This window comes from Sparus aurata, chromosome 21 (assembly GCF_900880675.1).
Source record: "Sparus aurata chromosome 21, fSpaAur1.1, whole genome shotgun sequence".
Taxonomy (NCBI): Eukaryota; Metazoa; Chordata; class Actinopteri; order Spariformes; family Sparidae; genus Sparus; species Sparus aurata.
The window spans coordinates 33,779,789-33,797,915 of NC_044207.1; the positions used below are offsets into that span (position 1 = coordinate 33,779,789).

Consider the following 18,127-nt stretch of genomic DNA (forward strand, 5'->3'; position numbering starts at 1 on the left):
GTCTCCAAATACTACAAAGTGCGTCTTTCTCGATAAATGCTTCAAATAAAGCAGTAACTGTTTGACGTAAACAGAAACTTTGTGAATACTTTTGTTAAATGCTTCATCATTTCTCACATATTGGAGGACGCAGACGATTGAAGCTCGTCCACCTGCTGCCTCGGTAAACAAACGGGGCAGTAAATGTTGTGTTTACTGTCGCTCTGTGGTTTGAACGGCTCATCTGTTCATTTATTCCTGCATCCTGCTGGAGAAGCTGTCATTAAACGCACCAGGTGAGTTTGTGTTCCTGCGTTTGCATCGTCAGAGAGACAAAGCTTGTTTTCAAACTCTCTCCGTCCCTTCTCCTCTGCACCTCCTTTGTCAGCTGACAGCTCTTCTTCTTCTTCTTCTTCTTCTGTGGTCTTGTAGCTGTCACGGTGGACAAAGAAAGAAAAACAGTATTCTGCCTTTACACAGATAATTTAAAAGAAGTCATTTCCCGTATTGTACCTGGAGAGTTTGGCTTCTCTGCAGATGAATCAAGACAAATTCAAAACACAGAGAAGAATGAACGAGTCCTGGATCCAGTTCGGCTCCAAACACTTCCTGCTCTGTGTGATAAAATGGAAATGCAAATCCTACCTGTGAGAAAGTGTGTTACACTGCTGACGGAGCAGATTTAACAAGTCAATCTCAGAGAAACACAGACTCCCCAGGAAACATCTGCAGGATACTGAAGAAGAAGAAGTGTTCACACTCTGGAGGAGGTGAAACGGTGTTAATGGAGCCGTGGATCAGCACTGGAATCACCCGAGGCCTCGTCTCTCCAACAGATTGCTTGAAGAGCTCAATTGTGCTCAGCTAATGCATAACAAACAGATGGAGCTGAACGCCATCGCTCCGGAGCGGCGTCTCTACCTCGTCCTCTCTGCCTCTCCCTCTCTTAAGTGCTGAAATAAATCAGAATTATGTTTCTTTGGCGTCGGTGCTGCTGCAGCGACACAGTGATCGTGTGGCTCAGGATCACAGATCTGCCTGAGCGAGAGGGGGGGAAATTAATTAGCATCGTTTTTGCTCCACTTCTCTCAAGCTTTGACGGGCACAGTTGCCGTGACAACCTGGTAACGATGAAGCACAGGTGGCTGCAGGAGGTGCAGGAGGTGCAGGAGGTGTCGTCTTTCTAAGTTTGGTCGAGGTTATAAAAAGCAACGGCGATGAAATTAGACACGGCAGCTAAAGCCGATCAGAGTCTGCAGCTCGTCCACAGACTCGATCAGGCTTTAAGGAATCGAACCTGTGAAACACTGAAGGAACAAACTCAAGTACTGAGGTCACAAAGTCGAGGTGCCTTATATTTCTATTTCACTTCAGCTCAGAGGCTGTTTGTTGTATTCCACTACATCTGTCTGACTGCTGTAGTTACAAGTTACTTCTCAGATTACAGTTCGGCCCGTTCCTGCACCTCCAGATGTGTTTGTGATCAGCTGAGAGATGAAAGTGTTAAACTGACAACTTCTTTGCTTTAACTCTTCATAGAGAGACGCGGCAGACATCAATCAGGAAATGAATACATTTGGTTTTAATCTCATCTGAGTTACGCCATGAATCAAACTTCTACATGTTTGTGAATTAAAAAGATCATTTTCCAGGTCTCAGTTTGTCGTAAATAAAGCAAAATCTCATCTAGTTTTGTGTTGAAGCGCTCAGTGAGCATCGTCCTCGAGTCCTCAGCACTCTGACACAAACAAACTAAAAATGTTTTGATCGACCTCGACGTGTCTGATTGTTTATCTGATGTGTGGAATTTCTAATTAAACTTAAAGCTGCTACAAGAAACTTTAATTTTCTGTTGATTCTGGCGCCCCCTGTGGACAAAAGTGGTACTAGAACCAGAACCTCGAAGAAAACCATGATCCTAAACAGTTGGATGTACTGATGATGTATTTCTATACAAGATAATAACTGTAATAGTCGATAGTGAAACAGAGTAAACTTTTAGTTTCAGTTTTAGTGCCGTCTCCTCCGGCTGTGGGACACAATTCACCCTCGGCAAACATTTTATTTTACGACTTCTCCGGATGTGTCTGATCGTACGTGCGCTCCTCCAGTCAGTTTATCATCCTCACAGGGTTTATGTTGCAGCTGGCCAGTTTGATTGGACTCTTAAGGAAATAAAAGCCCGGCAGTTTGTTTCAGGGCCAATAAATTCACACTTGACAATCTGCGGCTGAGACCTCCGGCCACACGGAGACCAGTCGGACTGTAAATTCCCTCTGGAGCCGAGCAGAGTGATTGGCATTTCATTTAGACGGCGACGCTGGCAGAGAAAGTGAATCTGCGGGACTCTGCTGACTCAGGCGAGTGATAGTGTTTTGCTCGCGCCGACATCGAGTTAATGATTTAATTTGAGCGGCGGATAGATGAGATCAGTGGGAGACGGCGGCGGAGAGGAGAGACGATCTGAGCCTCCGTGGACGCCGGCGATAAAAACTCACATCTGTGAAAAGATAAGCAACAATCAAAAGCGCAGAAATGATGGAAATTATAATGATAAACACAGTTATATAAATTATCCCTGCAGGGTCTGATTGTGTCCACAGTGGCGTCTGATGTTTGGATAATGAAGCATGAAGCATTTCAACAGAATGTGGTGATAAACGTTAGTGATAAAGTAATAATACGACAGCGGCGCATGTTTCTGTTGGTGTGTGTTTCATCCAGCGCACCACTTCATACAGGTTTGATGTGAACTTTATTTATATAAAAACAAAACAGAATGATTAATGTCTGGTGCCGCCAAAACAACAGTACACGGCCTCAATCAATCCTTTGTCACGGCGATTGTTAAAATGACAAGAAAACAAACACAACATGGAGACTGAGCTGTGAAAAAAAAGGTTAATATATGCAAGAGATGAAACCTAGATACTCAGATACTATCAACACTGCATCACATTCAGCATCAACACAGTTTAACTCAGCATAAATACATAAATACAGTCAGTTATTACATGAAACAGAAGCTTAAAGCTTTACAGGAAGTGTGTTTTTTCAGAATAAGACGCCGCTCTCATATCTAACGGCAGCACTGTGAGCTAAGCTTCTATCTGATGACTGAAAATCCGATCACCCTGATGAAAAGCTGCGACCTCGCTAATCGCTCCAGGAGAATAAAGTCGGTGCGCTCGCCGGACTTCAAAAGAAAACTATGAATATAAAGCAGCAAAACTGGAGAAAGAAAAAAAAAATTATAAAACATTCATATGCCAAAATTCAGCAGCACTCCCAAAAAAAAAAAAAAAAAAGCTTTGAAGCCGCCAACACCTCGTCTCATACCGTCTTAAATCCTTAAATTACAGGCTCACGTCTCAGAATATGACGATCGAGATGAGATTCACGTCAAGGCTGTAAAGTTTAGTCACCATCGACTGTGTGTGCTGCTCGCTCTGAAGCGGTGACAGATGATACGTGACGCTTTCCCGATCGATTACTCACATTAAGACAATCATTTGTTTTGGAAGTTTGGATATCACTTCATAAATCAGACAAATCCTGTCAACAGCCGTAAAAACACGTACAAACATTTTCTCCATAAAATGCGATATAAATCAGGCTGTGGGTGAAATACTATCTGTGAATTACATTCAGATGTTTATCATGAATATCCAGAGAACAAAATAATTTTCTAATTTTACAAGATATTCTATGTTTAAATAGGCAAATCACCAGTTTGCATAATTCAAACTCAGATAACTTTACCTTTAATCTAATGATGATCCAAAGATATCAAATCTGTCAGGTGTGAAAAGTGTCTAAATGGAGTGAATGAATGAATGAAGTGAAACAAAGTGCCAATTTACCTTCATTATCACTTTATCGTGTTAACTTAAGGCCGATTTAGTAACTGCTAACCACATTTTACCCCCCAGTAACCTTCTGCCTGCTCAACGGACCGCCAACTCCAGATAATTTCTTTCTCTCATGAACCTAACGCAGCAGAAGCGTCACAGTTTACTGATGCTGCCTCACTGAACACTCAGAGCGAAGGGTTGGTAAGTTATTCCAGAAGCATCTTGACAGGAATCAATAAATCAAAAGCTTCCTGTAGGTCTGCCTGTAAACGTACCTGCCTGGAGGGCGAGTCGAATGTTTCCTGAGACCTTTTAGCAGGATAATTTCACAAGATTGAGTGAGAAGGTGCAGCTAAAATTTGCCTCATGCTAACATGCTAGCTTGACAGCAATGAGTGCTTCCAATAGCCATGTTCATTATGACAATATTGTGAGACATGAGGTAGTTTGATACGGTTAGCATTGACACAGCCCCTGCGCCCATTCAGCAGCTCGCTAACTCGGTTAGCACGAAGCACACCGCACCTGAGCTGAAGAACGAGTGAGCAGCAGCAGCAACAGACTGTTGATCAAATGCTACTCAGGTAGCACGAAGCACACCGCACCTGAGCTGAAGAACGAGTAAGCAGCAGCAGCAACAGACTGTCGATCAAATGCTACTCAGGTAGCACGAAGCACACCGCACCTGAGCTGAAGAACGAGTGAGCAGCAGCAGCAACAGACTGTCGATCAGATGCTACTCAGGTAGCACGAAGCACACCGCACCTGAGCTGAAGAACGAGTGAGCAGCAGCAGCAACAGACTGTCGATCAAATGCTACTCAGGTAGCACGAAGCACACCGCACCTGAGCTGAAGAACGAGTGAGCAGCAGCAGCAACAGACTGTCGATCAGATGCTACTCAGGTAGCACGAAGCACACCGCACCTGAGCCAAAGAGAAGAGTTACGGCGGCAGCAACACACTCGAGCAGCGGCTAGCGTTAGCACAAAGCACACTCCTACAGCAGTGAGGAATAACTGATACACTGTGTAGCCTTTTTGGACTGAAGTACGTTCTTTACCACTATTTTTCCTGTGTTTTTATGGTTGTGACATTTAAAGAGATGTTTGTGTTGTTATTTATGTGTTTATTACACTAAAAAGGCGACGAGAGCTTGCTGAAGTAGCCAACTAGCTGCTAATATATCTTCCAACTGGCCAGCGAGAGCTACAGGCGCTCGGTGCAGTCGGGCCGTGTGTTCATGTGTTTCAGAGGAATTTTTTAGTTGGATACTTTCAAAATGTAGTCTGCTGTTTCCTGCTTCTACAATCTTACCAACCCCAGCTTCAAATCTTTTTGCCTGGAGCAGCTTTTATGTCTATCTAAGCGATCGCTGACACTGCTTTCAAGCAACTTAAAGTTTAGGCTACTATAACTTCATTCAGAAACCAGTCTGACGTCGGATCAGTTTGACTTGATTTTCTCACCAGGCTCCTCAAACCAGCTGAGGCCTGCATGGACCAAATTTCACCCCACCCAGTGTTGGCAGTATGTACAACAGTATATGTACATCCAGATTAAAGATCAATACATGAACTTCAGATCAACATTCATCATCCTCTTCAAACTTTTATCAACCATTTGCCATCTTTCCTGTCCTTCCGGCCGTCTTGTGCAAATAAACCTCAACCTTAATTTGGACTCACAAATCAAACAAACCTGAACTTTTCTCAGTGCGTCGGAAATAAAGATTCTCACATTCACGTCAAGTTGTTTAAATTATATTATTGTTAAAATCAGATAACATTTGAAAGAGTAACTCGACTCTGAATCAGATAAATTACCAGTTCATATTCTGATGACTTTCTGGAGTCAGTCCCACCTTCTGTCTAAAAATGTCCATCAATCGCTGTCGACCAATCACAGACCTTCTCTCTAAATCCTGGTCATTACCAGCTTCCTCCCCGCCTCCTCTTCATGTCAGCGCTGTCTGATCTGACGTCTGATTTACTTCCTGTACTCGTCTTCTCCTATCCGGGTGGCGCTGGCCTCCTCCACGGGTCCCTCCCTCTTGGTTTCCATGGCGACCTCGGTGTATGCTACAACCGGCTCTGCCCCCTCGGCCTCAGCCTCAGCACCCTCCTGGCCCTCAGCGACGGCTCTCTCCTTCTTCAGCTTGATGCGGAAGGTCTCTTTGGTCGGAGCCTTCTTGGCGATGTTCTCCTTCAGCCGCTCGCCCGACTGCTTCAGCCGCTCGCCGGCCTGGTGCATCTTGTCCCGCCGCTCGGGCGGCATGACCTTCTCGCCCAGGTTGTGGAACTTGGTGCCCAGGTTGTCCTTGGTTTTGGTCATCTTCTCCTTGGAGAATGCAGCCTTCAGGGTCTCTGTGCTTTTCGCAACTGATTTCTTGATGCGGGCGGCTCGGGAAGGGTCGGCCTCCTCCACGCTCAGGTACTCCTCGTCGGAGGAGAGGTCAAGAGGGACTTCGTAGGAGTCGGGTTCAATCTCCAGCCCGTCCAGGCCGGTTCCTTTAGGAGACTTGGTGACGGCCACTGATGGGACCTCTGTCTCGCCCTGCAGAGAAGAAAACAGAACATAATCTGAGTTTTCATGTCAAATACAGTCAGGAAAACAGGGTGTCCAACAGGGTCCATCAGCACAGTGATAAATAACTTGCCAATAAAACCATCAAAGTGCTCGAGGAGTGGCGGGTTCTGTAGTCCTAAAACCAAGAAACCAGTTTGTGTTTCTGCACATCAGGTTCCCTCGTCTCAAAGAAAAAGTCTAAATCAGATGTTCAACATCATCACAGCTAACACGGAGACGCATCTACTCACTAGTCCGTCTTTACAGGCCCACTTTAGTAACAAACTAAAGGTTTAGTGATGGTGATGCTTAAGTTTATGTGACCGTGGTGTCGTCTCTTTATAGCCTAACATTAGCCTTTTACTGCTATACATTTAATTTTTACTTCGAATGGTTCACCTGTGGACATTATCTTGATGCACAGAATGTGTCAGTATCGTAGACTTTCTATTGGTTTTTCTCGAGGGAACCGAGGGATGCTAACGTCATGGTTAGCCTACAAAAACACGTCGTCTGTACACCTGTCTACAGTCAGGTGCACCCAATGAAATAGTTGTATGAGGACATCCTGGGCAGTATTGCAAATCAATGGTCAGGGCTCCTTTGGATTTTTGGTGAAATAGATTAATTTGTTGTCAGGCTTCCAGTCTGTTTTCTTTCCTCCCGGTGGCTCACTGTGAGGTGATGCTGGTGTAAAGGTGAGATATCGAGTGAGACATGTGATAAAAACACTTCATGGGAACTTTAAAATGTTACACTGCACATGTCCAACACACAGAGATGAAACTGATATCTGTCTTCTTATCTGTCTCATAGACAATATTGATAAATTGCTGTGTTGCTCATTGATGCAGGAACACAAAGAACACATGATATTCCTCTGAGACTCCGTCAGAGACGAACTGCTGCCTCCTGCCTCGAACACTCCGGCATCTTCATGAGATCAAGTTTATTTTCTATTTTTACAGATGAGGAGTAACTGAGACTCATTCAGACAGGAAGCTGCTGGCAGAAACAACACCTGTAACTCAAGATGGCCTGTGATCACGATGATGCCACCGATTTTAGCAGTCGGGCAAAGACAAGTCGGTCCAGAGCCGGACTGAAATATCTCATCATCAGGTCCAACACAATCAGCCTCAGATGTGTTTGCATGCTAACAAGATAAACTAAGATGGTGATCATGACAAACATTTCACCTGCGTAACACCAGCATGTTGTTAGTTACACAATATTAGAGCCTGGTGCAGATTCAGACCTTCTGGAGTCTCATCAGATTCTGTTCTGATCCGGAGACGTTCACCGACGGGAGCAGAGCTCAGAGACGACTTTGTAATCTGAGGGATTAAAAAGGAGATTTCTCTTCCCTCCTGTCGATCAGCCTGACTGCAGCAGTGATCCGGAGCGGACCTCCAGGTTCTGTTCTGCTGACTGCTGACTGGAGCTGGAGGTGAAATGGACTTTACTTCATGAACGTGACGTACAGAGAGGAGAGAGAGGACCAGAACCAGAACCAGAGTCTCTGCTGAGTGCTGAGTTCAGTCAGAGTTGACCTGGATTCAAACACACAGACACCCTGGTGTAGTGAACTGTAACCTGAGCTGAATATTTGCTTCACTGGTGGTGAAACTCAGCCTCGCACAGCTGCTAGCGTGACTTTTTCTTATTTTAGATATATTGTAATTAAAAGTCTTTATATGATTGAGCCCATCGACGGTGATGACGGCAACATAACTCCTTGGATTTGAAACTTCTCTCTGTTTTCTGTGCTCATAGAAGCTCCCGACACACACAGCCTCGACACATGTCAGCTTTTATAACAAATACACTAAACACAACAATTACATCAGTGGACGAAAGTGTTTCCTGCAGTTTTAAACACAAGAGGGACAGTTAAAGGTCTCACTATGTCAGCTGTTGTGTTGTTTCTCAGAACAAAATGTTGTGATGTGCAGAATTCACGTTTAAATTATTGATGAGCTACAGTTTTATGAAAATATGTCTGCGAAAACTCACAACATGCTGATTGTTGTGCTTCTCGTGGTTATTAAGTTCACCTGATCTGCTACAATTTGTTTGTCACTCACGTAGTTCAACAGATGCTGAATTGTAGCTCTATGATTAAAAAAAGACGCAGGATTTTCGTACGTTTCAACGTTTTTTTTTTAATGTTTCTTACTGGCCGACTCGAGCCAACCAGCTCCTGGAGGAACCTCCTCCCGGGCCTGCTCCACCTGCTGCGCCCTACAGGTGACTTTGGTTGTGAAAGTCAATTAATCCTAATTAAACTGCGGCCACCTGCAACGATCACACTCATTAATCAGGGAGGAGTCATCAGAGCGCGTCCAGACGCTGTGAATGACACAATAATTACACCAGCAGGAGAATGTGGGTCAACGCACGTATTAATATCCTGGTGGAGGAGACAGAGTCTGGAGCCGAGACCATCGGCAGAGCGACGGCAGAGACACTGTGATTCTACAAACACATTCATTATGCTAACACACACACACACACACACACACCATGTCAGTACACACTGTGAAACAACTCGGCTGCGAGCTCAGAGAAACATCCTGTTCCACGTTCCAGCTGATCCAAGAGAGCTTTAAAGAGTTTATGTAGCGTCAGAAGGAGGAGAGTTTTCTCGATATGAACAGAAACACTTTATCCTGTCACCACATGACACAGAGCCGGAGATTCAGAGCCGAGTCACCAGAATTAAATGTTCTAATTTGTATGTTTCATACAGGACGAGACGGCCGAGCAGGAGATCACTGTTGGAGACGGCGTTTGTTTCAACATTTATACGTGTGAAACCACTGGATGCTTTTTGGGGAATACATTTCCAAACAGCCGACCATTTTCCAGATGTTTGTGGCAACACAATGTCATATTCTAAACAAACCGTCGGGACAGTTTCCAGCCATGTTAGTGACAACAGAACCAGATATTTCTGACATGACGCAACAGTTTCCAGCAGTATTTGTGGAAACAACCCGAAGATTTTTGAAGAGACGTTTGGCCATTTTCAAGCCTTGTTTGTGGCAACAAAATCCGATATTTCTGACGAGAGTTCAGGACAATTTCCAGATGTGTTTGTGGCAACGAGACCAGATGTTTTTGATGCACTGGGACATTTTGCAGCCTTCTTTGTTGCAACAACACATTATATGTTTGACAAAATTTCGGGATGGTAGATATTTAGTTATATTGAGTTTCCATCTTGAAATGAATCAGTCTGAATGTTTTGCTCTGCAGGAATATTCCTCTGTAACTTTGCTCAGACCCTGCAGAGCTGTCGGGTGTTACGTAACGCGCTCTGTTAGCTGGTGAACTCTCGTTTTAATCGTGTCGGCTCCGGAGGGAAGTTTAACTCATAACCTTGTCATTGCTCAGCTTCTCTCATTGCCACACAGCATAAATATTACAAACTAGAAGTCATTAACTTCTCTGAAATTACACACTGTCCTCTAATGTCCAGTGTTGTGAACAACAGCCGAGGCGGAGCGGCCCTGGGTGTTAACCAGCAGCCATTTATCTTTTTCTTATTACCGTCCCGGCCTTCATTATTCAGCTGCTGGCGACGGCGGTCTCTAACAAACTGCCTGTTGCTTCCTGGTTAAATGACCGCAGCTGAAGCTCTATATTAGGAGATGAACGGAGGCCTCAGAATAACCGACAGCACATCAGTCATGAGGAAACTCAACACGCCGACTGTCTCCTCTGCAGGCAGGACGGACGGTCGCTGAGGACCCGGACTGAGCTAAACCTGGAGCCTGTGCACAGAAATACAAAGAGTGAAGAGGAAGGACCAGCTCCACAGTTAGCTTTAGCTTCTGTTAAGCTAATTTCACTGTTTATTCTCAAAGCTGTTATCTCTGGGACAGTGTAATTTCACATATTTACATGTTAAATAGCATCAGCTAACAGTAAAGACAGTGTCTCCTCCTGGTGTCTTTCTGCAGGTGATGGTCGGACAGGTTCAGCTAACATTCACCCAGAAGTCCAACACAGAATAACACTCTTCAAGTTCAGCTTCTCAGATCTGTCCAGAGTGAACCCTCTTCTCAAACAAATCAATAAAGGATCTCTGCAAAAAGGAAAAATACCCACTTCCTGTCAGGATAAAGGTGATTGTTGCTGTGTCTCAGTTCAGGGTGTGCGTCCTCTGAAGGACTCGGCCTTTGTAGTCTTTGAAGGCGAGTCCTTCAGAGAGACCTTGTTAACCTCGTCAGCCGTTGTTAAATGTGACGGTCTAGCCTTTGGAGCATTTCCTGGTTGCGTCACCAGATGTTTTACCCTTACGTCACCATTTCTGCCACCCAGGCCCGCGAAAGTGACGATCTACGCCATCTGATGTCGCCATTTTCTCTCTTTCTTCCTAATTTTACAGGCATGCAAAGACTCTTGGGATATGTGAGGCCACGAAGGATCGTAGCGGTGCATCCTCCAAAAACAGGGAAAAGAAGGAGGACATAATCTGCCTTCAAATGCTCCTCTGGAGGATGCAGACCTGAACTGAGACACAGCATGTGTGTGAGCTGCTTGAGATGATTGACAGCTCATTTCAACCAATTTCAGACTTGAAAACACGCCTGCAGAACTTGGTTGAAAATCTTCCTGTTTTTATGATTTCTTCAGTATCAAAGTAATCCAGTGACGTCGTCTGTTGATCCAGGAGCAGCTCACAGCTAAATCTGCAAACTTAAATGGTGCCAGTTTGACAACATGTAAACTAATTTGGGCCTAAAAATGCGCTCAGAATAGAAAAGCAGCACATTTGTTGAGCTTTAACAGGCTCTCCTGATGGATTTAACTGTTTCTGTCATCATGTTGGTTCAGTGCAGTTGTCAGTGGATATTATAAAAATATCATTTTTCTGTTTGACGGATATTTTTGATGAGATGTCGTCACAGTTTCTAGATAATTTTGTGTTTAAGTGCTCAACTACAACATTTCTGTCGCTGAACTGGGTCAGAAGAGGTCGTAAACAAGATGAACATCACAATAAATCTGCTCATATTGACGACTGTAGTTCTGTGAGAGGAGAGCTGGTTCTGGTTCAGTGTTGGCTGTGTCGTCTTTATAAAGACGTATTTTCACAGTCTGATGTTTCAGTAGTTTGATGATCATCTGTGTGATCAATTCAAACAGGATCAACACTTTATCTGTCTCTCTTCAGTCTCTACCAGACGTATTTTTTCCACAATAAGTGATGTTGGCGCTCTATATCCTCAAAGGGAGCAGGTCCATGTTTCTACAGAAGCCCAGAGCGGACAAACCAAACCCCAACTCTTAGAGAACCTTTCTGGTTTTTGCAGCCACTGTATTTATAGGGTGGTGAGACGATGGGTGTTCATTTGGCTGCAATCTGCCACCACACCCCTGAATCCACTGAACCGTTAATCCTTCCCCACCTGCAGCTCATCTGACATCAGCTTCTATATTTTTAACCTCACTGGATGTTAAAACCTGCACAAATCCGTATTTTTAACCCTGACCCGTCTGAGTCGGTTATCGTTATCGTGCCCTGTTACTGTACTTCTGTTCCAGGTCGGAGTGATTGAGGCTCGACATATTGGCCCCTCATGTCAAGCTGCCGTGTCAGACTCCGACTCTGGCTGAAAGCAGTTTATGGCGTGTCACTGCTGGCAGGGAGGCAAAATGCTGCCGTCCCAGAATAGTCCTCCGTGTCACGGATCCACCGCAGCTGTTAGCAGCACATAGCAGCCCCGTTACTATTCTGAAGTCTGGATGTTAACGAGGCCAACGTCTCCGCCTCATACTGACCGGTAAAGATATGCAGAGTCCAACGTAAAGATTCATCTTTCATTTACTGTCAGGAGAGGAGGAGTTCCAGTGGCAGGGCGCAGCGTTCCCTTCATGGCCTGGAAGGTTTTCCAGAAGTTTTTCAAACCGGACATGAAACTTGCACAAACTATAAGCTTTAAGTGTTATAAACAAAAACCTCCACTTCACTTTCACTTTGAAGGTGTTTATCTTAAAGCTGCACTGAGTTTTCTTTTCTTTTAATTAATGTTTTGATCCAATCAACACAGATTATTTGCCATGTAGCAAACTGAGTGTTTCTGATTGAGGCTGCATCGTAAATGTTCCCCTTGTCTGACCAGATCTGCACTCGCGACGCCTGCAGCGATGCACTGAGAGTCTTTGATCACCACCGAGAGTCCTCCGAGTTCAGAGAAACGTTTTTATTCTGTCTGTCATCTGACCAGCTGCTCCCACACAGAAAATCCAGCAGCACTCCAATTTAAAGCTATTATAAAGTCTGTCCATCTCCTCAGCAGCGACGGCCTCCTCAATCAACACGAGGGCCTCAAAGTGTTCTCATCGTATCACGCGTCTATTTGGAGATAAGACGCCTCACGCCGTTTATTTTCCATCCCTCCGTGCTGAGCGATGACTCAACAGGAACCGTGCAAATGTTGACTTTTAGGCTCAAAGCCACTCAAACATTTGTGTTCAGTCGAGTGATTCAGATTACCAATTACACTGTGCAGTGAATCATCTTGTTTTTTCGCTCGTTTCACCTGACCTGATTAAAGCCGTCTGATGAAAGTGTGCTCTCTCCACATAACGAGGGAGCTTTTCTATAAATTGCCAGCAGTAAGGAGGCGAGGGCTCTTAAGCGTCGAACTTAAAACCACATTTCCTCACATCCCCCCGCTCGGCCTCTTACTGCGTCCAGCGCTTAATGAATTGAGTCAGAGTTCATTCGAGTTAAGATCTCGCTGCTCGGCAGCGTCTGTACCGCCTGAGGGAAGGAATCCACTTTATTTTTGATATTTAATTTAATTATGCTCCAGTTGCTCCTAAACGGGAAGCTGGATCTGATAATCCAGAGAGGAGCGGCTCTACCTCGACGTCCACTGATCGCCTCGAGTGTTGACCGGCTGCACAGTTAATTATTTGAGAGTTGCGTATTTTCACTGTGAACGATGAATTCCTGCTACAACACACGACCGTCTGCCAACATCACAACAACTGTGCTTATTTTGCACACAAGATTTCTCTACCTGTGTTGTTCATGCACACGTTTACTTGTACTTTTAAAACTAAACTACATGTCATATCAGATACTTGAAGACTTGTAGTCAAGCACTGTTTGCATGGGTGACTTTCACTTTTACCAAAACATAATAATCCAATTTGTTGGCCCACGCTGCAGGGCGGTGTGGGAGTGCCTCCATGGTCCGTGTGTGAGACGTGTTGGGAACCCCCCAGCTGATCGGTTAACCAAAAGTTGAAGCTGCTTGTTGTTTTGCTGGTCCTGCAGCGATCACTGCAGTGTGTTTTAAACTGGGGCACAAAAACAAAAATAAATGAGTTCAACATCGCGCTCCGCTGTGTTCCCGCCGGTAGAATTTATCCATGCTGAATGACACCGACCTGTTCTGCTCTGATCCGATCTGCAGTCGCGTCTCTGACACAGCAGGTTAAACATGCACGGTGTGTTTCACCTGCTGCACCGAGTCAAACTGAGTGAACACACGATGCATTACACTCCACTGTGGTTTCAGTTATTCAGGCTGCGACTCTGATCACCAGATTATGTGAATGACCACTGCAACGTGACGTCGGGCTGCGTTTCTGGGAGTTCCCCTCCTCCTCCGAGCCAGAACCGACTGCCCTCATTAGAATGGATGGGAAGACCCGCAGAATCCAGCATTACACAACTAAATGCAAAGCAAATCATGTACGTGAATGTCCACAACAACGAATATGGTCGTTCCTTTTGAAGGCTGGAATATGCGACTCTCTGTGAGGGGTCAGCTGTATGTTCCCATATTTCTAGGACATTTTCAAAATTAGGTCTTGTGTTCCTACGTTTCCCGTCAGTATGATGGTTAGGGTTAGGGGTTAAGGAAACCCTAACCCTAAGGAAATGTGGGAACATCGGCACGCTCCCACCTGTGACAAATATGTGCAGACAAAGCTCAGATTTAAGTACCAGCAACAACTGTGATCACGTTCTGTATTACTTGAATCAAAATGTCAGAACGAAAAAGGGGATATAAGCACACAAACAACACCTCGTTTAATGCTGGTGGCCTGTTCAACCTAAAATCAGAATTATTTGATTTATATTTTGAATATTTTCAGGGCCTGAAGATGTAAGCAGTTCAGCAGTTTATGTTTTTCCACTTTCACGTTCAATCACCTCAGGAACCTCTGGATAGATTTGGATATCGATGGATGAATCTCTCTTTTCTCACAAGATGACCCTCCGTTCCCAAGTTTGTCGGTATAATAAAGGTGTAAAGCAGCCAGGCATCGACATAATAATCACATCGACAACCAGACGCAATGATTTCCAATTGCAAAAGCAGCAAATTCACACCGATGACTGGCTTGATTTTGAGTTTGAGGCTGAGAATCTGAGACTTGCGTCCTCCAGTCTCAGTTATTATTTCTAATGTATAAGAGTCGAGTAAACCTTTAAATCTCTGAGATCAAGAAACCCAGAAATATAAAAACATCTTCACACTCGTCAGGAACAGATCTAAACACCTCTTCTTACCTGATAGATGACGACACGGAACTTGTTGCGGGTGAGCAGCTCATCCTGTGTGGTTTCAACCTTCTTGACGCGGACATTTTGCTTCTCGACGCGCGTCCGAACCTCCTTGACGTTGGCGCTGACCTTGCGGGTCTTCTGCAGGAGCTTCTCCACCGTGCCACTGGTGTCGGTGTGGTCCTTGGCCAGTTTGAGGACGTCGCCCTGGATGGTCTTGATGTTGGTCTCCAGCTCCAGTTGGCGCTCCTCCATGCGCTGCTGGCAGGACTGGACGTTATCGATGATGCCGGCCACGCGCTCCAGCAGGGACAGGATGGTCAGGGCACTGATGGGGTTCCCGGCCTCGTCCTCCACCCCGATGATCTCCAGCTTCTCCTGGACGCCCGCCGTGCGATACTTGTGCTGATCCATTTCAGAGTTTCGATGATCAAATTTGGTTGAAACTTGCTTAAAGATTTGCAGGTATGTGCTGTTCTTTGGGGGAAGGGACCAGAAGGGAGACCAGAGAGAGGCAACACCCAACCGCTGTGACCAGGACTCAGGTCTGGGGACGGGAGAGAACAGAAACTCCACCTACCCCTTTTTAAAAAAGACTTCAGGGTCCAAAGGGAACCTGAATTCAGACCTCATCGGGATGTGGGCCAGGCGCTAAACTCAGAGGGGAGCGGCAACGCTCACACGAAACCCCCCGAGCTAAAAATAAAAAGCCTTTGTAAGGTGACACTCAGACATTTTGGGAAGATGCAAAGCAGAGGATGATGGAAATCCCCGTCCGAGTCCTTCTCTGCTCTGCTAGAGCCACGCAGGCTGATTCATAATTTTCCGATATTTGCACGTATGTTCAAGCTAGCAGCTGCGAAAGCATGTACATCAACGGCAGCTCCGCGGTCACACATGCAGAGAATCCCCAGTTGTCTGGTCTGATTACACAGAACTGGAATGTTTGTGGGGGATTAAACATTGCAGCGCTGCCCTTTTTACTCTCCCCCGGGCAGCAGAGTCCAAACATTGACTGTGACTGAGATCTGAAGCTCTTTATAGTGACGGCTCGGGGAGCGTCAGACCGACTCTGTATTACCTCTCGCCTCGAACAGCCACGGCACAGACGGATTTATTTATTCTGAGCGTTACAGTATGTGCTAAGAGTACTCTGCATGTCTCAGTCGTAACTTTAGAGTGTTTAGTTGTTGGTGTTTAACTCACAGTTTGACAGCCATGAGATTGCGGTCGCCTACTGAGCAAAAACATCGACTGAAAAGAGCCAGAATTAAAGACAGGCATGATTTCCACTTCAGTCACAGACGTCTAAAGAACTTTGAAATGAAAGTTTTAATGATGGCGAAGTTTTACTCCGTGCAGCAAAATCTACTAGATGGATTCCGACATCAGGCCTCGACGCCAGCAGTCTGCAGGAGAGCGATTTATCAGCTTTACATGGCAGATTATAAAGTGATAAATAGCTCACTGGGTAAAGTTCAGGCCTCATAAAGGATTCTGAGGTTCAGGTTCAGTGTTTGAATCCATCTTGTAGGTTTGGCTGCACAGACGTGATAAAAATTGTAATTCTGGACTACATGAAGTTCTGTAGACGTCTGCCACTGAAGCTGCAAAGATGTTCAACATGACTTTGTAAAAACTGTAACCACGTCACGAGTGAACGTTGAAGAGACGTCAAAAAAACTTTAATTCAGTGTTTTCAACGTCAGCAGAGATTTTTGAAAATACCTCTTTTGGAGATGTTTCTGGTTTTAATGACAAAGTGAGTCCATTTATAGATATAAGTGTAAAAATAACGTGGTTTACACTTAAAACCAGTCAACTAAATAAAAAAAAAAATCATGTCTCCACTATTTTTTACTTTCTTGCAACCAAAGTTTCAAAGTTTAAGCGAACAAACGGAATTCATTCTCATCTGGACGTTCTGGTATTTAATAATGAATGATTGTAATTAACAAGTGAAAAAGTCAAAGTTTTAATATTTACAATATTAATAAGGTAATCATACAAACTCTGGGATATTTTTTAAATTTTTTCCATGACTGATTAAAAAAATATGATAACTGTTGAAGCTAGAAAGCTGGCAGGGCACGCCACATATAAACAACAGTATAAACTGTGTTGTTCAGCCAGTGATTAACGTTTACTCGTTTACCCTGAACATTCTGGATTTGTGTGTTTTTAGCGCTGCCTTTTGTGTTCTTCAGGATCAGGGACTTTTTACTGATCGATGTATTTTTGACAGCGTGGTAGTTTGGAGATGACTGACGGCTGAATGTGTGAGACTGAAGCCGGCAGCTGCTCCTGAAAACCCCCCAGCTTCACACGATGACTCTATATTTACCCCGGGGTGGCGTTCCTGAGCCTCCGCCCCCTCGTATGAATGCTCGACACACATGTTGGTTTATTTTCACGTGGAGCGGCGGTGACCTCTGCTCCGCTTCAGCTTCTGCACACCAGCAGTTTTTTCACTTTTAATTCTAATTAAACCTGAGCGTCAGGTAATGACGTGGCGCCTCGTCTCTGACGGGTGGGTGGAGCCTGATAATGAGGTCACAGCTGGAGGACATGTTTAACTTCACCTGTCCTGGTTTTTAAACCACAAAGTCCCAAAGCTTCGACAGTTGGAGTTGAATTATCATCTACTGAACACTAGAATAAAGATTGTATTCACACTGCAGAATGTCCAATAAGGAAAGTTTCAACATTAACACAAACAAAACAACATGTGTTACCTGAGAGATCCAGAACACCTGGAGTCTCATCAGGTTCTGTTCTGATCCGGAGACATTTACCGACATGAGCAGAGCTCAGAGATTACTATTAAAGGTGATACAGGTGACTGTGGCAGTGATCCGGAGCTGACCTCCAGGTTCTGTTCTGCTGACTGGAGCTGGAGGGGAAATGGACTTTACTTCATGAACGTAATGTTACAGAGAGGAGAGGAGAGAACCAGAACCAGAACCAGAGTCTCTGCTAAGTGCTGAATTCTCTCAGAGTTGACCTGAACACAAACAGACAGCTTCCAGGTGAAACATGTGGCTTGCTGCTGGTGAACGCACCATTAAACAACCTCCATGTCTGAAGTATTCACGGATAAAGAAACGTTTTAGTTTTCTTTGAGTTAAGCTGAGTCACGTCTGCTGACTTCCTTTCTCATTCTCCTGCAAGTTATAGCTAAACGCCGCT

At 44.8% G+C, this 18,127-nt stretch overlaps 1 protein-coding gene across 2 annotated transcripts; it reads right to left on the reverse strand.

Moving 5' to 3' along the window:
- Positions 1-2,717: 2,717 nt before the first annotated feature.
- On the reverse strand, positions 2,718-15,584 carry cavin4a (caveolae associated protein 4a). 2 transcript variants are annotated; one of them, XR_003982260.1, is made up of 3 exons: positions 14,945-15,584; positions 4,759-6,387; positions 2,718-4,598 (listed from the first exon to the last, which is right to left on the reverse strand). XR_003982260.1 is itself a non-coding variant. In XM_030404107.1 (2 exons), the coding sequence occupies exons 1-2, from the start codon at positions 15,350-15,352 to the stop codon at positions 5,821-5,823; spliced, it is 975 nt and encodes a 324-aa protein (XP_030259967.1). In that variant the 5' UTR covers positions 15,353-15,584; the 3' UTR covers positions 2,718-5,820. The 2 variants fall into 2 exon arrangements, 1 of the variants encoding a protein (XP_030259967.1); XM_030404107.1 differs by having other exon boundaries at positions 2,718-6,387.
- Between the last annotated feature and the right edge of the window lie 2,543 nt (positions 15,585-18,127).

Bases quoted from the DNA above. Each gene is read 5' to 3' on its own strand.
- cavin4a (XM_030404107.1), bottom strand. From the start codon at position 15,352: ATGGATCAGCACAAGTATCGCACGGCGGGCGTCCAGGAGAAGCTGGAG. The intron at 6,388-14,944 runs GTAAGAAGAGGT...TCTTCTCTGCAG, and splicing joins TCCGTGTCGTCATCTATCAG to GGCGAGACAGAGGTCCCATC.